We start from the raw sequence: 25,682 nt of genomic DNA on the forward strand, positions 1-25,682 counted from the left end.
TGCACAACACAACTGATGGTCCCAACCCCATTTATAAGGCAAGAAATCCCACTTATTAAACCTGACAGGGTACACCTGTGAAGTGAAGTGAAAACCATTCCCGGTGACTACCTCTTGAAGCTAATCAAGAGAATTTTAAGAGTGTGCAAAGCAGTCATCAAAGCAAAAGGTGGCTACTTTGAAGAACCTAGAATATAAGACATATTTTCAGTTGTTTCACACTTTTTTGTTAAGTATATAATTCCACATGTGTTAATTCATAGTTTTGATGCCTTCAGTGTGAATTTACAATTTTCATAGTCATGAAAATACAGAAAAATCTTTAAATGAGAAGGTGTGTCCAAACTTTTGGTCTGTACTGTACATAAGATCACTACAGGACTAGAGTAGAGTTGTGGCAAGTTTTGTGACTTTTTAAAAAAGTCGCATTTCATGAATCAGTTTAAAACATCTGGAAATGTCAGACTGATCTAAAAATTTAACAAAACCACAAAAGGCTACTTGAAAAAGACACAACTCTTTTGATGAATTTGTATCAAATAAAAAAGTAAACGAGAGGTGTAATTCACATAAAAAAAATTGGCAAAAATGCAATGATGAATCAGGTGTATTGAGTATATCCTGGGTAAGTAACCAGCTTCAGATTGGGTATCCTGGCCCGATCAGATTAAATAATTTACATATACAAAAGAAGGCAAAGTCCTATTTTAATTACTCAGCAAATTTTATGCAATTATTGTATAACTAGGCCAAAAATTGACCCAATTGCCAAAAACAACAGGGCCAGTTAATGTATAAATTGATCCAGTTGTTTTTGATAGCTGGGTCAATTACAACCCAAAACAGTGATCAACCCAGTCAAATTTTCAGCAAAATATGGATTAAAAAAAACGTTAAAGTCCCCAGATGGCGGCCAATATCATATCTATGGCAGACCCATGGGGTTGTCTCTATAAAAGCATTGTGATTGAAGATTCGGTGATCTGGATATTCTGTACAATGACTCTTTTGAAATTGCGGTAGTGACAGAAGTTATGCCAGAGTAATAAAGATACATCTGGCACCTACATATCATCTGGAACATCTGAAACTACTTTTCTGTTTTGTAATAGAATGACCACTGTAATACCAAATCTGCCTGAATAGACAAGACACTGCATACCAAAACCCTCCAACCCCAAGCAGTATGATCACTGATCGGTCCTAGATCAGTAATTGATAACTGGACATTTTTCGATATGCAACATGGGCTGGGTGCCAACAAAAACGCTGCCTTGGTCAAGCCATCTAAATATGGGGCTGGAACAGAAACCTGATTTTTTGCCCTTGGTGAAGGAAAGTCTAGTCTGCAGATAACACTGACACTGGATATGTGAGTGACCATTTTGTGTGGTCGATGTGTCGTCAATGTTGGTTGATGTGTCTTCGATGTGTTCTTGGAAGTCTTAGAACTTTTCCTGGTATATGCTTCTGCCATAGTTTGAGATTTATAGCTTTTTGGCGCTAATTAATGTCTGTTCTGCTATTACACGAGGCAGTGATCCCAGTGGCTGCATACATGTCCCTCCCTTGGACATAGAGCTTGTCAGGGGCCAGCAGGGAGCATTAACTCCCCCTCCAGTTTTTCTCTTTCGTGTGACTGTGGACTAATGATGTGTAAGATGAAAAAAAAAAAGAAGAAAAAAAAAATCAGCCATCCAGAGCAGTGTCCTCCTAATCTTCATTTATTTTGCATTTCATTATCCCACAAGTAACTCGCCTCCATGTCTAACCCTAGATGCCCTGTTTTTTTCCCCCCGAAAGTTATTAGTTCAAATATTAATGCATGCGAGTAATATATCCGGCCTGCGTTGATTGATGCCTTCCCAAAAAGGGGGAGACATGGCGGTATAAATTTTCAGAAGGTGGGGGCCAGTATTGCCCTGGCAGCAGGGTTTTTCAGATACATAATTCACACGCCCTGCAGGCATTGCTTTCAAGGCATCGGAGCCGCAGGGCGAAAAAAATAAGCAAGGCTCTTAAAAGTGAATGATTTTTGCTAATGCACAATTAATGCCATGGAAAAGCACAAAAGAGCAAGACTGGGTGATGGAAACTTCTGATTAAGTTGGCACACTGGCGTTGACGAGTGTATCTCTTTTTTTAAAAAAAATTTAACCATTTTAGTTCTGGGGTGGCATGTCCTGCTTTATTGCTCCAGAAGCACATGGTAGTGTAGTAGTTTATTCTATTGAAGTACGAGCTTGAGGGAAATGGAAAGCAAAGACTTCTATGGTACCTAAGGCTTGATTATTGGCAGAACTCAACTTTAGTTAATTGTTTCATGGGCATTTATAGCACCGCTTGCTTACTGTTGGTTGCCAAAAGTATGGATATTCTCCATCAAGGACCAAGAGAGAAACCTGAATGAGACCTGTTTTTGTGGGCACGCAATTCTAAGAACTTTGGAAGATGCTAGGTCCACATGACAGATTTGTACCTTTGAGGAATCCAGCTATTGCTTTATTTCCCACTATCTTCCATAATGCTTAGACAGATGTTGTATAGCTTTGCCAACTGGCTAAGCATGGAGCCTAACATAAGTCATCAATTCCTTGACTATAGAAAAAGTTGTGCTACACAATGTAGACTTAGCTTATCACAAATCAAATGTCAAAGTCTGAAGGAAGCCGGTGATGACCGAAGAAGTCCTGTAATGACTACCTTTGATGTGTTCAGAGAACTTTCAGGTACACTAGTGTCACATTACTGTAGAACATGGCAGAAGAACATCTTGCTAAGTTACAGAAGACTGATGGCCTTTTTCAGTAGAGGACTCCACAGGCAAGAAGTTTAAGATGACAAAGAGATGTTCACCACTGGATGGAAGCTTCAAGCCATGCAAGGGTTGAAAGTCCTGACAATGGGCTGTCTATAGTCTTATGCCATCCATTTGATTTGGCCTAGCCTTTTTTCTAAAAACATTTGTCTGATGTTATCCATATATCTCTCTTTCTATCATCCAGGGGATGTTTTAGATAACAGTGTTGCATCTCCCGGCACAGGGGACGATGATGACCCAGACAAGGACAAAAAGAGGCAAAAGAAAAGAGGCATATTCCCCAAAGTAGCAACGAATATTATGAGGGCGTGGCTTTTCCAACATCTCACGGTGAGTGATCACTACGTCTCATAGTGTTTTATTTCTAATCTGGAATGTCAAGTGTTGAACGAAACCTATAAAAATTCCATAAAGCGTGCCTGCATTGAAAATGGACTGTTGATTGCCCTAATGATGGATTAATTTTTTATGAGGAGTCCATTTCCAGGGTGCACAAGAAAATTTGTGAACCTAAGGCATGTGTATGTTTGTATAGACGTTAGATACTGTTGGTGCTTGTTGGAGAGTTACGCTAAGCCTTCATCTGTTACATAGTGAATGTCTCTTTACATTTCCAAACATAAAAAATATATAATTGTTAAGATCTGATTAAAACCATGTGGTTTTGGTATGGCCATAGGAAAATATATCTGTAAATATTTTTTATTGTGAAGAAGGTCTGTGGATTGTCATTGACGTTTTAGTTCAGAATGGATTGTTTGAGAAGGTCAAAAACTTACGGTAATAGTGATAAATTACACTAGACTTACGGTCAGTCGTAAGTGTGGAAGTTAAGGAGATTTGTGCGGGTTCTCTAATGGATGTAGTATACACCTTGGATGATACTTAAGCCCAAACTTAAGAATGAATTAAGAAAACCCAGTGTTCACATTTTATATGGGACTTCTCTTATCATTTATCACTGACCCATAAATGTATGATCGCTAGTGATCTCTCCAATGGAATCACCAATCATCCCGAAAAGGAAGGTCTCGTCCCATGTGGATGAAGTGGTAGTTCATATGCGTAACCACTGGTCCATTCACTGTATGTGGGAGCAGTGGTTACACATGTACATGAAGATTCCCACAGGCTCATAAAAGATAGCTGAGCAGACATCCTGCATGAACAGTATTAGTCCACTAACATGGAGGCTGTTCTCTTAAAGAGTTATTCCCAAAATGGTATTATTTTCATACAGCACCGTAAATGCTTACTTATTGTTAATATACCGACTAAGTGCAAGATAAAGTGTCTTCTTTGCGTCTTTTTTCATCTCTATCTGTCCTTCGATGCATCCAGCAGCTTCTCCTCAGTGCTGCAGATCCCTTGCCCTCTCCTGTGTGTTCCTGACAAGCCACAGCTCTCTCAGTTATCAGCAAGCTAATCTAAGGGTAAAGTTCACCTTATGTTTCCATGCACTCTCTGCTCTTGTATAGGACCCTTCCTGACCAATTTTATCATCTGCCATATACATCAGTACAACTGCACAGTGATTTTACATCATTAGCTGGTTCTAGCAGAGCTCAACTCTCCTCCACAATGGCAGGACATAGCTTTATCTATTGCCTGTTCTGACATATCATTTTTGTGAAACTGCAAATGCAGCTCTATTAATGCACATGGCAGAAGAAATTCCTCTCCTATATGCATTAACAGAGCAGCATTTGCAGTTTCACAAAACTGATCTATCAGCAGCAAGCAATAATCATGGCTCAACTTATCTCTGCCCCTCTATACAGCCCATCGTGCAGTATATCTCTCCTCTCAGTTCGCTGTATAGATTCCATCCTGCAGTATATCACTTATCTCGGCCACCTGTATAAACCCCATCCTGCAGTATATTTCTCCTTTCATCCCCTTGTATAGAGCCCATCTTGCTGTATATTTCTCTTTTCATCCCCTCTATATACAGCTAATCCTGTAGTATATCTCTCCTCTCAGACCCCCTGTATAGAGCACATCCTGCACTATATTTCTCCTGTCTCTTCTGTATACAGTCCATACTGCAGCATAACTCTCCTCTCAGCCGCTCATATATAGCCCATCCTGCTTTATATTTCTCTTTTCATCCCCTCTATGTACCGTCCATCCTGCAGTATATGTCTTATATGTATCCTCTCAGACCCTTGTATAAAGCACACCCTGCACTATATTTTTCCTTTCTGTCTCCTCTGTATAAAGCCCAACCTGCAGTATAACTCCCCTCTCAGCCCCTTGTATATAGCCCATCCTGCTGTATATCTCTCTTTTCATCCCCTCTATGAACAACCCATCCTGCAGTATATGTCTTATATGTCTCCTCTCAGACCCTTGTATAAAGCACACCCTGCACTATATTTTTCCTTTCTGTCTCCTCTGTATAAAGCCCAACCTGCAGTATATCTCCCCTCTCAGCCCCTTGTATATAGCCCATCCTGCTGTATATTTCACTTTTCATCCTCTCTATATACAGCCCATCCTGCAGTATATCTCTTCTCAGACCCCCTGTATAGCGCACATCCTGCAGTATATTTTTCCCTTCTTTCTCCTCTGTATACAGCGCATCCTGCAGTATATCTATCCTCTCAGCCCCTTGTATATAGCCCATCCTGCTGTATATTTCGCCTTTCATCCCCTCTATATACAGCCCATCCTGCAGTATATCTCTCCTCTCAGACCCCTGTATAGAGCACATCCTGCACTATATTTTCACTTTCTGTCTCCTGTTTATACAGCACATTCTGCAGTATCTGCAGTATATCTCTTCTCTCAGGGTATGTGCACACTCTGCGGATTTTGCTGCGGATCCGCAGCGGTTTCCTATGCATTTACAGTATAATGTAAACCTATGGGAAACAAAATCTGCAGTGCACATGCTGCTGAAAAAACGCGCGGAAACGCAGCGGTTTACATTCCGCAGCATGTCAATTCTTTGTGCGGATTCCGATGCGGGTTTACACCTGCTCCAATAGAAAACTGCAGGTGTAAACCCGCAGCGGAATCCGCAATAGAAACCGCGATAAATCCGCAGGAAAAACCGCAGCGGTTTTGCACTGCGGATTTATCAAATCCGCTGAGGAAAAATCCGCAGCCCTTACAGATACGTGTGCACATACCCTCAGCCCCTTGCATGTAGCCCATCCTGCTGTATATTTCTCTTTTCATTCCCTCTATATACAGCCCATCCTGCAGTATATCTCTCCTCTCAGACCCCCTGTATATAGCACATCCTGCATTATATTTTTCCTTTCTGTCTCCTCTGTATACAGTTCATCATGCATATTTAGATTGTGAGCCCCAACGGGGACAGCGATGATAATGTGTGCAAACTGTAAAGCGCTGCGGAATATGTTAGCGCTATATAAACATAAAGATTATTATTATTATTATTATCATGCAGTTTATCTCTCCTCTCAACCCCCAGAAAATCACCCATCTTAGTTAGCCGCCCATTACTACTTCCTGGTATGAGCCTTACGCTGTAATGAAGGCACCACTGCCCCTTCTTGTGACATTATCCCTCACAGTTGAAGCTCTGTTCTAGACACAACCCAGAACAGAGCTATGCTTGTAGAACACCAGCTTGTAGAGGCTGCACTGTGCATGATCCACCATCAGATTAATCTACAGCAGGAGTGTCCCAATGGCAACTGGAGGGTAAATGGAGCCAGAAGGGGCATTCTTTGTGGGGTGATTTGTCAAAATGGGCCAGATTTAAAAATGGCTTATATTGGCACAAACTAATAAATATGCATGTACATTATTATAAATCCACATTGTGATTTTGGGAATAACCCTTTAGCAGATGGAGGTCCCAGCAGTCAGACTCCCAGGGACCATACATTTATCGGCTATCCTTTGGTTGCATCATCAATTCATAGAGTTTGGTTGCTGTCACCATCCTACTTGTGACTTACCTACTTACCTACTTACTACTTGTCACCATCCTACTTGTGACTTACTACTTGTGACCTACCTAAGACTTGTGATGGGGAAAACCTGGCTGAGTAGTTTGTGTATTGATCTGGTTGGACATCACCGGACTTTTTTGTGACATCTTTATGTCCTTGCCTGGAGAAATGGAGGTGACAAGAACCAGGTTTCTTGTGACCCGGTGTTCAAGAAGAACCTGTTTTTTTGGCGAAGAGATGCTTCTTTTCGAAAGGTCTTTGACCTCTGTCCACTTAGCTAAGCGGAAATTCCGCTGAACATTGAACCGCTGGACTTCTTACTTAAGGAAAGGCAAAATAATGAGTCCTAGGCAAATACTAACTAATTGAAAGGGCTGTAAACCCATTACATATTGGTCAGAGATAATCAAGGGTATTTAATGACTTCTATCTATTCAGGAGCAGTGAAGCTTCAGCAGCCAGCCCTGAACCCTGCCATGTGCTTATTATCCTCATCATTAGTAGAATTACTTCACAGCTGTTCTTTGCTACATCACTTCGGCTGGGGGCCTTACCCACCATACAATGCATTAACCCTTGGTTTGCAGCCCCGTCATAACGCCCGCACGAAGAGCGGCAGAGGGGAATGTCCCTGTCATCATTCTTATTTGCCCCTTAAGTAATGTGATACGTTGAGGGGGTACGTTTATTTGTAAAAAAACAAAAAAAAAACACAAGTGAAAACTTCAGATTTAGCGATATGTATCATTGATATGAAACTGTTTGTTTTTCTTTTTTTTCTTCTCCTGTTATGACTGGGAGAAAGAGGAAGAATGGTTGTATATTGTAGTTCAGAGAAATTGCACTTTGCAAAGGGTTTACACGGGTGCGGGTAGGCTTCTAGAGGAAAAGCTGAGATTTATAGGATCACCGCAGCATTTCGTCATTTTTCTGTTCTTTTTTTTTTTTTGGAATGTATGGAGAAGAAGAATTCTTTGCTATACTATGTATTGTTAAAAGAAAGCAAACTGGAAGTTGTGCTAACTCAAAAAGTCAACTGGATATAGAGAGCGAGCGGTCTGTGCGCGAGCAAGGTAAACTAAGGTGACGGCCTTCCTTCATAGGGAACTCTTCCATTTCCAATCAATCAGCGGAATAGAATCAGATGGAGGGATTAAGAGGATCGCTATCGAATATGGCAACGCAATAAGAATGGATACATCAAAGATTTATGCCAGCGAGGAAGCCACTTACAGTTCTTCTTGTGCACTTAATTAAGGGGGGGACACTCATTTCCTAAACTAATTATTGCATATTGTATATGTATGGACATAATAAATTACCTACTAGAGACTGACCCTATATATATAGTAGCACTACTTACTGTTTCACTATCCTTGTATTACTACTGACTAGTGGTGCAGTATGCACGTTTCACTGTAAAGCACGTATTAGAGATTTGTGCAGCAAACTCTCTGTGTAAATCAATATATTTTGCTAAATTGGTCATACCATTGACTAGGGGTGTAGTAAGGAGCCACTGTCGTAGTATGGCGATCAAGATTAGTTAAGATCTGGAGCATTATTACATATATGTACAACTTACAGCCCACTTTTTTTTTTAATGCTTTGTGCTGATGAGGGGTAAACACTGTGACACACGTGTCTGCAATGGAATTTCTGGTTTGGCTTCTTTTCCTAAACCCTAAAAGGGTTGATATTGACGTTTTCAGATTGGTACTTCTAATAGGCACTACAGTTCCAAGTCTTCATCCTTTCTGAAGAGACTATTTGCCTTGGACAGTAAAGGCCCCTATACACATAGAACCAATGTTGGCTGGACTCACCGATATTGACTTGTTCAGTTAACCGTCCAATGTGTATGGTGGCACCGGCTGACTGGTGGTTGGGAGGAGATGTCGATCGTGTATGTCTGATTTTGGATTGCTGATGTCATTGCTCCTCTATTAGAGATAAGATGTGTCCGTTGGCAGCTTTCTCATAGACAAGAGCAATAGTCCTGTGTATGGGAGAGTCAGTTGAGATAGCTGCTGGCCTAACAATCGGCCAGAGCACCGTTCAGCTGACAGCCATCTATTGTCTATGGCCAACATCACGTACTCTGTAGCTCTGCAGGACACATCTACTTTTTGTGATGTAACCATGGCTTACTGGCTTGGCCTTGTAAAGCCTATGTCCTTGTTTACTAAGCCAAATGGGGCAATTACTATAAAGATATTGAATTCCCTTTTGTGTCTATTTTTTGGATTTGTAGACTTTTTTTACATCCTAGTTTGGGTATAGTAGGTCAGGAGGTTTTTCTGAGAGTTTATCATTCACAATGAAGTTAGATGATTGTCCATGAGGCATGACTTCAGCTGTTCACTTTTTCTTATGATTCCATAGATTATATTTTTAGAAATGTTATAAATCCTATAGCCACTCAGCACAACAGTCCCACCACTAGACTGTTCCCATGCAGCGGGGTTAAGCTCTAGAGCAGGAATAGGCAAGGTATTCCAGATACACAATGTGCTGACCTGCACTCCAAATACTCGTGGTGCCCATGGAAAGGGAGGGGGCGGACACTCTTCTCTAATTCCAGTGAGCCCTCCATTCACTCAATTGGCCTCTCAAGCGTCCCCACTTTCTCTCTGTCAAGTGCTCTTCTATTTTCCGCACAGAAAACATATTTAATCGTAGACAGAAGCAGGAAATCTTCAGTCACAAAGACACCACTTACTTAGGATTTAAGCTAAATGTTCCCTCATCAGGCGCAGCATTGTACATGGCTTTCTCAAGTGAGCTGTTTATATCAACTTCATTCCCTTTTTGGTGGGATCCTGGCATCCTGTGTGTGCCCCGCTTAACTGCTCATTACATGAAAGGAGAAATGTGCAGCCGTGACGGAATTTCTTGTCACTCCAGAATTTGTCGCTTTATTACAGCACAGAACAGTCACCTCTCCGGACTTGTCGGGTTTAGTAAATATTTGTATCCCTCCACGGAATAATAATCTTCTTGTAGTTTTGTGTTATATCCTCCGAGAAAGTTATGAACAAACTGACAAGAGGGTGTTACCATTTCACTTGCCAAAGAGGTGTGGTCCTGCACAGTCAGCCCTGATTGGACGCTGTCAGATTGTATAGAGACACGCCCCTATCTGGTAACACATGATTGTCAATGTATTCATAAATATGAAAGATGCTCATTAATTGGGATCTTGAACATTGGTTTTCAAGAACGCACCGCTCCCCTAACTAATGACTTCCTGCAGGACGGGGGGCAGTGCATTCGTGATTGTTTGCCAGTTTGAGCTAGAGGCAATGTTGCACCAGTGATCCAAACTGTGCGCTCTGCAATACTGTCAGCCCAATAGTGATATTCATGCACCACTGGTAGGTCCTTGCTGACTCGGTTAGGCGCCCCACAAGGACCAAAGCCATAGAAAATCCAAGATTCCGAGGCACCAGAGAAAATAGGGATAAACATAACCTTTATGCCATCCTTAAAAATCACATAGTGAAATGAACATGAAGCAACGTTTCTACGGCTGTGATTTTTAAGGATGGAATAAATGTTTTATCCCTATTTTCCCTGATGCCTCTGAATCTTGGATTTTCTCTAGTGCCTCAGAATCTTGGATTTTCCCTGGTGCCTCAGAATCTTGGATTTTCTCTGGTGCCTTGGAATCCTGGATTTTCTCTGATGCCTCTGAATCTTGTTTTTTCTCTGGTGCCTCGGAATCTTGGATTTTCCCTGGCGCCTCAGAATCTTGGATTCTCTCTGGTGCCTTGGAAACTTAGATTTTCTCTGGTGTCTCAGAAGCTTGGATTTCCCTTATGCCTCTGAATCTTGTTTCTTCTCTCGTGCCTCAGAATCTTGGATTTTCTCTGGTACCTCAGAATCTTGGATTTTCTCTGATGCCTAGGATACTTGGATTTTCTATGGTGCCTCGGAATCTTGGATTTTCCCTGGTGCCTCAGAATCTTGGATTTTCTCTGGTGCCTCAGAATCTTGGATTTTCTCTGGTGCCTAGGAAACTTGGATACTCTCTGGTACCTCAGAATCTTGGATTTTCTCTGATGCCTAGGAAACTTGGATTTTCTCTGGTGCCTCAGAATCTTGGATTTTCTCTGGTGCCTTGGAATCTTGGACTTTCCCTGGTGCCTAGGAAACTTGGATTTTCTCCAGTGCCTCGGAATCTTGGATTTTCTCTGGTGCCTTGGAATCTTGGACTTTCCCTGGTGCCTAGGAAACTTGGATTTTCTCCAGTGCCTCAGAATCTTGGATTTTCTCTGGTGCCTTGGAATCTTGGACTTTCCCTGGTGCCTAGGAAACTTGGATTTTCTCTGGTGCCTCAGAATCTTGGATTTTCCCTGGTGCCTTGGAATCTTGGATCTTCTCTGGTGCATTGGAATCGTGGATTTTCTCTGCAATACCATAAGTAGATGCAGCTTTGCCTCTACAGCATCAGTGAAGCACAGATACTTCCTTTAGAGCAGCTCTTACACGTTTATTGGAAAAAACTTGTCTGTATTCCATTCCTTGCTGAGGAGACCACCACCACTGATGGACTGCTGAGGTGGCCGGTAACCTAGGCAATGAGCAATAATATTTTAAAAAAATCTCTTCATTCTTGAGAATATAGAGAATTTTTAATCACAAGTGAATTGCAAAGTTGCTTGTTTTTACAAACACTTTGTAATTTTAACCTTTTATCTTGTTTAGGTGATTGGCCAACGATGATGTTGCAACAGTGCAAATATGTCTTCTTATATGAACGTGCCCACGTGTGCTGCTTCCACGGACTTTTTAGGACAAGGCAGTAGCACATAAGTAGTTCCATGATGGCGCCCGGATGGTGGCTGCATCTTGCAGGGCTTACGCCGCAGTGACTATGTCCCATCTCGTGTGGCTACGATCGTACCGTTGGGCTTCTCGGCTGTAATGTCTCCTTTCCTCCTACATTTTATATATTTATGACTCCGTTGTTTAGTAGATATCAAGCACAATTGATTTTTTTTTTTTCCGGCTTCGAACAGCGACACAGACACAAAACGACCTTTTCCCCGGAGAACTGGCACTCTAATGTTCCTTACTACAGGAGCGATAATCTGAGATCGGTAAAACCCAACAGAGTGAGATTTAGCAATGAAAGGATCATTGTGAAGGGAACACTGTGGGTTTGAAGTGTAAAACTCCACAGAAATCTCTGATACCCAAACCTGTGAGATCTGACAGGTCTCCTCTAGCTATCTCAGGGACTTCCTACTTCAAAGACCAGCATGCAGCGCTGCGCTCCTCCTTATCCCCTGTTCACATGTTTTAGGCACTTGCAGCTAATTATAGCATCCATCCCTCTGCTCTCCCCTCTCTCCATCTCTCTGTTCCCTTCCTTCACGTCTCTTGCCTCTGCTGGGAGAGATCCTCCTCACCATTCCACCATTCCCCCCATTCTGTGCCATCTGTCATGGTTTTTTTTTTTCCTGATTCTATATTTAAAGGAGCAGTCCCTATTTACAAAGAACCGGTGGCTCTATATCTTCCTTCTTTCAGCACATAAATTAAAGGCTTAACCTTTCACTCCAGAAGAGCTGACTACACAATCCCGGATAATGAATGGTGGGCTGCTGTAGAATAGAAATGGGTCAATGACTTCCTGGCGCATTTTATTCTCCTATTCAGCCCGAACTCCGAGAATCCACGTAACGCCGCCGTGTAATATGTCGTATAGGTGAGCGGAAAGCCCTGCTGATATCAGTCAGGTGGTAATTCAGTTTTCAGATAGACACACATAGCACATGGGCGTCTACCGGCCCAAGAAAACAAGTCTGGTGCTTTAACTGAACAGCAGCCAATAATTAGTTGTGAATATATTTAACATAGCCGTGCAGGCTGCAACACAATATGCTCAGTAAGATCCAGCTGGACGGACGAAAATACACCGGCCCCTGGAATCATGGGCGCCGTCCTTATTGTAATTCATCAGAAAGCTTCCTAAAAGTATGTCGCTGATGCACACAGTAGCACTGTGCAAAAAGCGGGCGTCGTGGGGGGCACATATGATATGAAAATGATCAAGATGTTTCAGATTTGCCCTTCCTATGCAACAAGCATAAACATTTCTTAAAGGGAATCTGTCACCCGGTTTTTGCCAGCAGCGTAATGTAGAGGCAGAGAGAGCGTGATTCCAGTGATGTATCACTTTCTGAGCTGTTTGCTGTCATTTTGATAATATCACTGTTATATCTGCTGCAGATCTACCAGTTCTCTGAATGATGAGCTCTGTATAACTCCGCCCACACCACTGATTGGCTGCTTCGAGCCCATGCACAGTGTGAACAGACAGTTGCCAATCAGAGATGTGGGCGGGGTTATACAGAGCTCAGCATTCAGAGAACTGGTAGATCTGCAGCAGATACAACAGTGATTTTATTAAAATGGCAGCAAGCAGCCCAGTAAGTGATACATTGTTGGAATTTGGTTCTCTGCCCCTACATCATGCTGCTCTCAGTTTACTTAGCAAAAACCTGGTGACCGATTCCCTTGAAGACAATTTACCACTACACCTCTGTGCGGACATGGAGCAGGATCCCCGGCCAGCTTTCTGCAGATGGTTGCTCATGCTTTTGGAACAGAGTAAGACTGTAATAGGTCAGATAATGACTTAGAGGATAGCTACCTTTAGGTGTGATTAGAGAAACATCTCTTCCCTTTGTAGGAGAGCTAATAAGCAGATCTTTACCAAGGCATTGCTTGGCCTGTATGACCTCCAGCTCCAGCTGGCTTTCTACCCAAGGAGAAACATTATCCTAAGAAAACTCCATTTATGTGATTGATAAGTGTGTATGTTCAAATGAACCCTCCTCTTATGGGCGCAGTCAGATGGCCGTATAAATCGGGCTTAGATCGGACAGGCTGGCAGCTCTTCTGCCCCGAGCCTGACAGCTGCATAGAAATAAATGAAGCCGTCACAATTGGGTCGGGAGAGACACCACCACTACGTTCTGATCTTGGCCTGGCCGTCTGCCTGCGCCCTATGTGCAAGTTCTCCTGGAGGTCTAGGGATATTGTGTGACCGTTAGGTTTCCCACTCTTCAGCAACCCAATTTTCCTCTTCTGGGGGAACTAAACCTTGACTTTGTGTCCTGGTGGAAGCCAGGAGCAAGACCAGCCCTCCATGAGCTTCAGAAAAGGGAAGCCATTGATCGTTGACATTTGCTTATCCTTCTCGTATGGAGAGTTGTGGAAGGTTGGTTCGTTTATAGAGGGCTTGTGAGAGGTAGCATCCTTATGCCTAGTTTATGTGGCCTGTTACTGGTGTCGGACTGGGGTGCCAAGAGCCCACCAGAAACATTGGCTTTGGGAGGCCCTCATCTGCACACAAATATTACACTACCCTTGTCACAAATGTACCTATATCTCTATATAATAATAAACTGGGCAGCGTGGTTAATGAATGATGACATGCTGCTTTTTTCTGTACAGAATGAATCAAGTGAATTATGCCAAGTACTGCCCATATAGTGTGGTTGGGGGCCCAGATTTACACAGGGGTCCACCGGGGGATTCCCCTGTTACCCTGTGGGCCAGTCCGAGCCTTCCTGTTACCCTTTTTTTTATTAGCACCTGGATTTCAATGAAAGAAAACACAAACTTTACAAGTTCTATCATTTCATTCATTTTGCTACTGTTTTGAATGGGGAGCACAGGGTATAGGATTACAGAGACTTCTAGTCTAGATTGCTGCTGGGATTATGATAATATGTCTCAGTCATATTTGCAGGTTCTCGAAAAGTGAGAAGCCGAGCTTCCGCTACGGTTACATGGAATTACTCGGCACATTCCCGCGGTGATTGGCAGGCTTGCTCAGTCACTCCCGAGCAATCACTGGCACATTTAAACCTTTATTATCATTTTATGATATAATGACATACCCCGATCCGTTCCTTTCCATTAGATTTTTTTATTTTATTTACATGTTTTTGCTTTTTTTTTGCCTGAGACTCCCAGATCTGCCGGCACTAATCTCAGCTGCTTTGCTTAAATCGTGTTTGTCTCTTCTGCCCAAGAAGAAAGAAACTCAGGTTTTTATTCATCTTATAGTCTAACATTTTAGTGCCAGGATAAAGCGACATTTGTGTATTTAGCTGCTCACTACTCAGAGATGATACCCAGCGTTAGAAAAAGAGTCGCTACTTGGTCCAAAGACGGCTAAAGATTAAAAAGTTTCCATACTTATTAATACCTCTGATGGGATGAAGTGAAAAAAGGGTCCCGGACCCTGAATGCAACATCATGTAGACATTAGATTATTATTATTATTTATTGTTATAGCGCCATTTATTCCATGGCGCTTTACATGTGAGGAGGGGTATACATAATGAAAACAAGTACAATAATCTTAATCAATACAAGTCATAACTGGTACAGGAGGAATGAGGACCCTGCCCGCGAGGGCTCACAATCTACAAGATTAGATTTTTTCATTTGCTTTTTTTCTGAAATTGGAGGTGTAACAGACCCCCAGAAACATGTATCATTGATATTACCATGGTCTTCTTATGCGGGGAAAAAAGGGCCATTGGACCCCCTCAGTCATGATGGCCTCCAGGTGACTTCTACCTCTGCCCCACCTATGGCTATGCCGCCAGCTATGTGCATGGACATGTATAATTTATAGATATAAGTATGTTTGAGTTTAGGTTTGTGGATACAGCTCACCCCATCAAATATAGGTATGTTGTTCAATCAGTTTCTTTATTGTGACTTCATTAAAATAGTAGAATGGGCATAAAAAAAAAAGTAAATTTATCCTAAAACACTTCTGGTAAAAGGAGACACTTTGTAAACTCCTGAAGGAGCTGGCGAAACCTTTGAACTTTATAGAAATGTACCCGGAACCTTCTGGAAACCAGCACATCTAAGAGGTTTCATGGGCATGATGGGGAGACGCTTTGTAAATGGGCTGAGCTATAGCTTAAATTAAGGGCCAAGGGGACAAGGAAGGGAAAGATCTCTTGAAGAGGGAGAATGGTCTCTAAAAAGAGGCATGACTATGAGCATGAAACATTGTCAAGTATGGATATGTACAGTGTGTGTCCTTGGATATGACCATGACACAAATTAATTCCCAAACTGAAAAATGATAATAAGGTCGGAGTCACACTACAGCGTGATACGGCCGAGTCTCGCAGGTTAAAACCAAGCTCTGGCACCGGCACTCCGGAGCGGAGCGTGCGGCTCCATGTATTGCTATGCGGCCGCACGTTCTGCTCTAGAGTGCCGGTGCCAGAGCTTGGTTTTAACCTGCGAGACTCGGCCGTATCTCGCTGTAGTGTGATCCCGGCCTAATAAGAAAACTTGGATCACAATGTGACATTTTAATTTTGAGAAAGTTAAAGACCTCTTCCGACAACTTATTGTCATTTTTCAGTGTTGACACCACCAGAAGACACGGCATAATCCTTAAGGTAAAAAAAATAATGTAGATGCACCAGGCTGACAAATATCCGAACTCTTTGTCCCCAATATAATGACAGGTTGAAAATCAAAAACTCCCCTGTTGGTAAGTGACCTTTTTTTGTCAAGGGCATAGGATGGTGCAGGGAAACACAAAACAAAATGAAGGCCTTTGCTTGTGTTTTGGCTGGTGGCAGACGCTGCTGTAATTAATCATCTCTGTCCAAGCTCCACTGTAACCTGAACCTTCCTCCCCAGTGTGTCTGGATGGCCGCAGTCTTCAAAGGACAACTAACAGGCTGTGCTCTCAGTCACAGGTAGGACCGCCAGATATTGCCGGGTCCTCCCAGCTTAACTCTACCGGCATCAAAATAGAATATATATATATATATATATACATAGTTCAAGAAGTAATAGAAAACCATAAAATGACCAGACGATTAAGTCATACCTAAGACGAAAGAAAGGGCTAAGGTGAGAAGTCCTGCTAAAAAAATGGTGACCGCAGTACTGAAAGAGTTAAGGCTTGGACAACTGGTTCTCAAGACATTTCCCATAGTACAACTGTGGAGGACAAACTTGTACTTCTTCCCTAACTACATGGCAGATTTAAAGCAAAAACTCCTCTCAAGGACAAACTTGTACCATAGCTGTGGCCCCTACAGCTCACGCATGTCGTTATGCAATGTTTAAAAAAAAAAAAAAAAAAAACAGGTTAAACAACTTTTAAAGCAAAACTAACCAAACATATCCTATCTGTCAGTCTGCAGAGCGAGAATTCACTTTTTTTTTGTTCAAAATATATTTGTGCATATTAGTTCATTTGATCAGGATTTTGCTATGTAATCTGAAAACAGCATGAAGTAGGGACAGAGGTGCCTATTCCAGTAATGTTTCACTTACAGAGGTGCCTGCTGTAGTTTTGATAAAATCCTTGTTTTATCTGCTGCCAATCTATCAGTTCCCTGAATCCTGAGCTCTATATAACCCCGCCCACAATCATTGATTGGCAGCTTTCTATGTACACTGCGCATAGGCAGAAAGCTGCCAATCAGCGGTGGGGGTGTGGATGGACTACCTGGTAGTAGGTTCACTAGTCCTCTAGTGATAATCTCCTGCTGATAAAGCTGTGCTTTTATCAAAGCAGCAGTAAGCAGCCCAGTAAGTGACTCATCGCTGGAAACAGGGTCTCTGCCCCTACACTTGGTGACAGATTCGCTTTAAATAAAAGAAAGTAGTATTATAAAATATTGCGCTAGAAGAGAGGGCGACCGAAAGCAAGAATCAAAATAGACAACCCATTGGCCAAAACAGACGGGTCCTCGATATGTAGTGATGCCCCCTGTTGTCGATATTTGGGGCGCCAGGATGCCCAGAGCTTTGCTCTCGCGAGGTCTGTCACATCCGAGGCTGTTTATATTGATGGCAAATCTTCACTGTTACCACAATTCCTTAAACAAATGTCTCGCATGGCACTTAGACGTCACTGTTTGCTCACTGTGGTTTGGAAGCTGTCGGTTCACACGTGTGGATTCAGATAAAGACAGAATAAGCTGCACTTCACCTCATAAAACAAGTATTTCACCACCACACCTGAAGGATTAGTTCTCTTTTTGGATAATGCAGCGTTTGAATTCAATGACAGGCAGAACGTGTTTGGGGGCTTCTTGTAGGGTTAAGCAGCAAGCGAGGATCGGGAGCCCAACCACCCTCTGCTGTGCAATGAATGATGGAATCGCACACCGTGCAGAATTATGGTGCGTGCTTAGCCGTGTAATACCTTGTTATCTTGCGGTGTGGAAGCGTCTCATTGGATCAGGAGTGAACAGCGTACATGTCAAAGGAGTTGTCTATCTTTAAAGCCAATTTTTGTTTTGTTTGTAATCATTTTTTGCAATTAGGTTTCATTAAAAAGGTTGCAGCGTTTGGCTTTTACACAGCGTCTTTGTTTCACTGCACATTCAACTTTAATGTGATCTGTCGTCCTCAGTCGGCTCAGAGGAGCCCAGAAAAAGACAGGTTAAAGTTACAAACTCCCAGGAAGATTATTATAATGAGCTGACTGACGGATTCTCAGTTAACTCATTCTCCAGTCGGCAATGAACAGGGCAACACAGCGGTAAACAGTGCAAATATTTTTATGTAACTCACTGAGTTGAAAAGAAATTGTGAGTTACCAGCCATGTCAAATCACCGAACGTCCATCACAGTATTAAAAGGAGCTGTACAAAGTAATATTAGGAAATAAGTAGATGCTCCTCTAAGGGCAGGTGCACATGACAGTGTTCTCTCCATCCAAGAAAAACAGTCCGAATATTCTGATCAGAGTTTGAGCAGACTGTTTTTCTCAGAGGTGTAGAGGAAAAAAGGTTTCGCCACCTTCTCCTTTCTTTGGACCACACTCTGAGCTGGTTTTCACCGTCCAATAGACTTACATTACTGATTTTGATCTGACACTCAGATCAAAATCGAACATGTCTCCAATTTTTTTCCACAGATCACTTCGACCCCCATTACCCCAATATTAATTACCTATCCTTAGGACCAGATCATACAAAATAAGGTAAAAAAGAAAGTCACTTTTCCTCTTGTCACAATGTAACTATGCTAAAAAAAAATTAACGGCACTAAACATTAAAAAGTGATTTTACATTTGCATCATTTTTCTAATACATTAATGAATTTACAAGCGATTGGATTTAATGTTAAAAACTATTTTAAAACCTAAAAAGAGTCACTGCTCACATCCAGTTTATGATCTGCATTTGTAGTATGTGCCGGACCATGTCCTTTTTTATTCACTGGATATCGTTGTATGGAATAATGGAGCGTACTTTACTGTTCTAAACCTTTTCTTGTGGCATACAGATATATTCCCGTCAGAGAGAGGCCGCTCCTATGACCTCTGTCCGGCTGATATAGTCAGAGAGAGGCCGCTCCTATGACCTCTGTCCGGCTGATGTAGTCAGAGAGAGGTCGCTCTTATGATCTCCGTCCGGCTAATGTAGTCGGAGAGAGGCCAATACTATTATCTCCGCCTGGCTAAAGTAGTCAGAGAAAGGTCGCACCTATGACTTCTGTCTGGTGAATGTAGTCGGAGAGAGGCCGCTCCTATGACCTCTGTCCGGCTGATGTAGTCGGAGAGAGGTCACTCTTATGATCTCCGTCCGGCTAATGTAGTCGGAGAGAGGCCAATACTATTATCTCCGCCTGGCTAATGTAGTCAGAGAAAGGTCGCACCTATGACTTCTGTCTGGTGAATGTAGTCGGAGAGAGGCCGCTCCTATGACCTCTGTCCGGTTGATGTAGTCGGAGAGAGGTTGCTCCTATGACCTCTGTCCGGCTGATGTAGTCGGAGAGAGGTCGCTCTTATGATCTCCATCTGGCTAATGTAGTCGGAGAGAGGCCAATACTATTATCTCCGCCTGGCTAATGTAGTCGGAGAGAGGCCGCTTCTATGACCTCCGTCCGGCTATTGTAGTTGGAGAGAGGCTGCTCTTATGTCGCACCTATAACTTCTGTCTGGCGAATATAGTCGGAGAGAGGCCGATCCTATGATCTCTGTCCGGCTAATGTAGTCGGAGAGAGGCTGCTCTTATAAACTCTGTCTGGCTAATGTAGTTGGAGAGAGTTCGCACCTATGACATCTGTCCGGCTAATGAAGTGGGAGAGAGGCTGCTCCTATGACCTCCGTCCGGCTAATGTAGTCGGAGACAGGTCACTCCTATGACCTCCGTCCGGCTAATGTAGTTGGAGAGAGGCTGCTCCTATGACCTCCGTCCGGCTAATGTAGTCGGAGAGAGGTTGCTCCTATGACCTCTGTCCGGCTGATGTAGTCGGAGAGAGGTCGCTCTTATGATCTCCATCTGGCTAATGTAGTCGGAGAGAGGCCAATACTATTATCTCCGCCTGGCTAATGTAGTGTCGGAGAGAGGCCGCTTCTATGACCTCCGTCCGGCTAATGTAGTTGGAGAGAGGCTGCTCTTATGACCTCCGTCCGGCTGATGTAGTCGGTGAGAGGCTGCTCTTATGTCGCACCTATAACTTCTGTCTGGCGAATATAGTCAGAGAGAGGCCGCTCCTATGATCTCTGTCCGGCTAATGTAGTCGGAGAGAGGCTGCTCTTATAAACTCTGTCCGGCTAATGTAGTTGGAGAGAGTTCGCACCTATGACATCTGTCCGGCTAATGAAGTGGGAGAGAGGCTGCTCCTATGACCTCCGTCCGGCTAATGTAGTCAGAGAGAGGTCGCTCCTATGACCTCCGTCCAGCTAATGTAGTCGGAGAGAGGCTGCTCCTATGACCTCCGTCCGGCTAATGTAGTCGGAGAGAGGCTGCTCCTATGACCTCCGTCTGGCTAATGTAGTCGGAGAAAGGTCGCTCCTATGACCTCCGTCCGGCTAATGTAGTCGGAGAGAGGCTGCTCCTATGACCTCCGTCTGGCTAACGTAACCCTGTGGACACATTTAGCGTTTATATCAGGAGCTTTCCTGGTGTACATACTATTCATGTATCAAAAGCATGATAGCCTAAAATGAATCCTATCTGATATAGATACAGTTTTGGATTTGCTGGAAAATATTGAGGACTGGGGAAAAAAGTTGCGGCTCTACCCCACAACACCACACTGTGAAGGGATTTTCTATTTGCAAATTAATCAGGTAAGAGAAGGTGAAGGCGATCCCGAGCCGGACCCCACTCTCCTCCCTTTTCTGATAAATATCTTACATGTGTTTATAAAGAAACCAAAATATGAGAACCATTTCAGAAATGCGGCTGCTCAAATTACGGGTGCAAGATGAATAGAGCTTGTAGCATCTCTGAGCTTTACATCGCCCTCTTTACCAAAGATCAACAGCGAACCGGTAAGATAAATTTCACTATTCTTAGGTTCTGGAGCAAACACAGCTGACAAACCGGGTGACTCATGATATATATATAATGTGTAGGCAAAGTGCAATGCTGGGGACTCGATTAATTATTGCATCGGTGCCCATTTTTTGCCTAGTTTTAGGTGCTTTTCTCCTCAATCATCTTTCCATTTAATCCTTTGTTATGTCACTTCTCGCCTGTTTTTTCTGTTAGTTTGCCACAATGGGCAGAATTTAGGGTTTCCAGATGTTTTCACCTGATTCATTACTTGTGACTTTTTGAAAAGTCACATAATTTTTTGCAAATGTACCCCAGTTTTTACCTGGAGTGATTTTATTTTTGTCACAAAGAACAGGCGTCTTTTTTACCTAGCCAGCCAAAAAACGGAAATAAAGTGCATTTTTTTATTTTGTGCAAAAATTATGACCCGCGTGTGCCATTTTGATTAATTTTGTGCAAAAATAAAAAATAAAAAATCAGTGAATACCACAAGACAAGAAAAGCAATTTCAAAATATCGCAAATGGTGAATTATGCCAGAACCTTGCGTCTTAACTCATGTTATCCTCATGAAGGGCTCCCTGAATATTCATCAATAATGCCCCTTTACTAAATGTGAAAAAACTTTAAAAATAGCAAGATGTTCTAGTTAGACTATGATCATTCACTTTTCCAGTTCATTTCACTTTATCCTGATCTGCTAGAGGAGCAGGAAAAAAGGGAAATAAAATGTTCACTTATATGATCCATTCATGGTTTTCTTTTTAAATATCTCCAGTTGGTGTCCATTTCATCTGCAATCCAATTTTTGCACGGACAAAAAACAGTCGGCATAACTTTTTATTACTGTCCCAAAAACATAAAACGTAAAGAACAATTCCGTTTTTGTTTTGTTTTTTTTTAACATGAAAGTCCAATGTAAAAGGACTATAATGGATGACCAGCTATTATGCTTTCCATTTACCAGATTCATTTTTAATCTGTCTGTGTGGCCAGAACATTACAAGTATTCAGAGAAACCTCTAGTAAAAACAAATTTTCTAAGTGGATCAAAAACAGATACAATTGAATACCAAAGTTTCCATTCATTAACTGATCCATCAAATGTTGGTTTCCATTTGTTAAACCTTTTCCGGTAATTTCCATTACTTCAACTATATCCATTACAAACATATCCAACATGGAAATGTGAACATAGCCTAAAGGCCCCCATGCACAGAGTAATATTGAGTAAACTCGATGGCCGTTTATCTAATATGTATGAGGGCTCGGGCAACTGATGGACGAGAGAGATGTCGATTAGGCATGTCGGATTTCAGACTGTCAATCACATTGTTATCCCACAGTTAAGCTGCCAATCAATGTGTCAGTCGCTTCTGTGTTTTTGGGAGAGTCGACAGAGATGGCTACCGGCTGAACGAGTGCTTCAGTTTTTAGGAGAGGCGCCTGAGATTGCTGTCGGGTGAAGGAGCGCTCCTGTGTTTGGGAGAGTCGGCTGAGATTGCTGCCAGCTGAGCGAGCTCTCCTGTGTTTGGGAGAGTCGGCTGAGCTTGCTGCCGGCTGAACGAGCGCTTCCGTGTTTGGGAGAGTTGGCTGAGATTGCTGCTGGCTGAATAAGCGCTTCTGTTTTTGGGAGAATTGGCTGAGATTGATGCCAGCTGAACGAGCGCTTCTGTGTTTGAGAGAGAGTCGGCTGAGATTGCTGTCAGATGAACAAGCGCGCCTGTGTTTGAGAGAGTCGGCTGAGCTTGCTGTCGACTGAACAAGCGGTTCTGTGTTTGAGAGAGCCGGCTGATATTGCTGTCGGCTGAACGAGCTCTCCTGTGTTTGGGAGAGTAGGCTGATATTGCTGTCGGCTGAACAAGTGCTCCTGTGTTTGGGAGAGCCGGCTGATATTGCTGTCTGCTGAAGGAGCGCTCCTGAGTTTGGGAGAGTCGGCTGAGCTTGCTGCCATTTGAATGAGCACTCCTGTGTTTGGGAGAGTTGGCTGAGATTGCTGTCGGGTGAACGAGCGCTCCGGTGTTTGGGAGAGTTGGCTGAGATTGCTGCCATCTGAACAAGCACTTCTGTGTTTGGGAGAGTCGGATGAGATTGCTGCCATCCGAACGAGCACTCCTGCGTTTGGGAGAGTCGGCTTAGATTGCTGCTGGTTGAATGAGCGTCCTGTATTTGGGAGAGTCGGCTTAGATTGCTGTCGACTGAATGAGTGCTCTTGTATTTGGGAGAGTCGGCAGAGATTGCTGCCAATTGAACAAACGCTCTTATGTTTGGGAGAGTCAGCTGAGATTGCTGTCGGCTGAACGAGCTCTCCTGTGTTTGGGAGAGTCGGCTGAGATTGCTGTCGGTTGAACGAGCGCTCTTGTATTTGGGAGAGTCGGCAGAGATTGCTGCTGGTTGAATGAGCACTCTTGTGTTCGGGAGAGTCGGCTAAGATTGCTGTCGGCTGAACGAGCGCTCTTGTATTTGGGAGAGTCGGCAGAGATTGCTGCTGGTTGAATGAGCACTCTTGTGTTCGGGAGAGTCGGCTGAGATTACTGTCGGCTGAACGAGCAATCATGTGTTTGGGAGAGTCGGATTAGATTGCTACTGGCTAAATGAGCGCTCCTGTGTTTGGGAGAGTCGGCTGAGATGGCTGTCAGCTGAATGAGCACTCCTGTGTTTGGGAGAGTCGGATTAGATTGCTACTGGCTAAATGAGCGCTCCTGTGTTCGGGAGAGTCGGCTGAGATGGCTGTCGGCTGAACGAGCAATCCTGTGTTTGGGAGAGTCAGATTAGATTGCTACTGGCTAAATGAGCGCTCCTGTGTTTGGGAGAGTTGGCTGAGATGGCTGTCGGCTGAACATATAGCCAGATGGCTGTCTGGCTAATATATAGCCTGCTTTCGTTAACACTAGATAGCATGTAGTTACTAACTAGCTGTGATACCTGCTACTGGGCAACTTGGCATCATGTTAATGGTTCTTCATGGGTTAATACCATGTCAAAATTTTAAATTAGCCCCCAAAATATCTGCCCCCTCTGGAAGTAAGTGTGCCATATTTATCACAGCCATGTAAAGTAATGATTTAGAAGCTGAAACACTTCATAAGTTTACAAATAAAAGACTTCTATAGTCTTACTTGTTATAAGTTTTTGAGAAATCTTGGCATTCATCAGCCTGCCAAGCACCGGCTGGGGCAAGGTACGTTTTAATGACGTTGCTCCATCTTTCTCTGGGCCATTGCAGATGAAACCTCTTGACTATATTGTGCTAAAGTGACTGTCAATGCTCTTTTTATTGGACATGCTTCATATAATGTGATGAGATTATAGGCACCCATTGAGGTTGTTAGGTAAAATTTAACATGCTGCTGATGTGCAATGAAGGAATGTTAATTGTGTAGATGCCAAGGGAAGAGATCATTGAGTTGAGCTATCTTCTGGAATCAGCCTTGGGTAGATATATGTGAGAAGCATTATTCACGTGAGGGATTAGGTGAACTTTTAAAAATGAATACATCACATCAAATCAGTGGTTTCAGATTTATAGCGCTTATCCGAGCAATTTTCCTCGCAGAGCAAAAAGTTCACTTTCTAAAATGGCAGAGGGTGACTGATTTAAAAAAATAATGTTGCCCCATTTAATCAGCCTGTGATATACATCAATTGGGTTTGGATCAATGACCAGCAAAGCACTTTCTCCTGCAAATGTTATGATAGAAATGTGTGTACTGCATGCAGATCTTGGTTATTGGACACTGGTATAAAATGTTGCTGCCATCGTGTATTTATCATCAGCGTCCTTTTCATAACGTTTCATTTAGGGATTTCTCATGTACCTGGGTAATGATATCCAAGGCAATGAGGTAATGGGCAGAAGGGAAGAGATGTAGTTTTCCAACACAGATTTGGGGAACATCAGTAAACTATTAAATTTCTTCATCTCAGCTGGTCAAGATTAAAGTGGGGGTCTCGTTAAGAAAATCCACTTTAAAAACTCCAATTAAGGATTAGTTAATAGAGCTGGCTCCAATCTTCATGACCCTCCTGTATTTGACCGAGAATGGCTACAATGGGTGACTCTCACAAAGGAGGACCCTTCATGTCTCTGCATTTCATGGACAGCCAACTAATTCAATAAACAGTATGTTATACGTCTTATCACCTGTGATGGTTCTATAAGCGATAAAACAATTACCGCTCAAATTCCAAGCATGTTATAGCTGATTTTAATTATTCTTCATGCATTGCAGTTATAAGTTTTTATATCATACCCCATTACCTTATTTTGCTTCCATCTCTCCCAAACACTATGTTGCAGTGCTATTTCAATTCCAAATTTATGCTCCTTTATTAGCTCCTTTCAACTGCTGCTCAGCAAGATCCCTTCACTGTATTCGAACAATGAGGGTGGAGAATTGACCCATGTCTGAGTACAGGGGTGGGGAGCACAGATGCTCAGAGAAGGTCCTGTACACAGACTAAAGAAAAAAGGGACCATCAGCTCAGTGCTCACCATTACATTAAAAGAAATGCTTGCAAACTGGTAAATGCTCGGATTATTTAAGGTCGGTATACTCAATAAGCAATAGAAGAATATAAAAACTGTAATCCTTGAACGGGGAATATATTGAAA

The 25,682-nt window shown here is 42.8% G+C and overlaps 1 protein-coding gene across 14 annotated transcripts in view; it reads left to right on the top strand.

Moving 5' to 3' along the window:
• MEIS2 (Meis homeobox 2) overlaps window positions 1–25,682 on the top strand; it is a 191,365-nt gene that overhangs the window by 100,343 nt on the left and 65,340 nt on the right. For 8 of the 14 annotated variants that reach the window (XM_069732499.1, XM_069732506.1, XM_069732496.1 and 5 more), the window contains exon 8: window positions 3,006–3,151. In XM_069732499.1, coding sequence (XP_069588600.1) covers window positions 3,006–3,151 — 146 coding nt within the window. The remainder of the gene's footprint in view (window positions 1–3,005; window positions 3,152–25,682) is intronic. The other 6 variants (XM_069732502.1, XM_069732504.1, XM_069732501.1 and 3 more) reach the window with 1 other exon arrangement.

This window comes from Ranitomeya imitator, chromosome 1, assembly GCF_032444005.1.
Source record: "Ranitomeya imitator isolate aRanImi1 chromosome 1, aRanImi1.pri, whole genome shotgun sequence".
Classification (NCBI taxonomy): domain Eukaryota; kingdom Metazoa; phylum Chordata; class Amphibia; order Anura; family Dendrobatidae; genus Ranitomeya; species Ranitomeya imitator.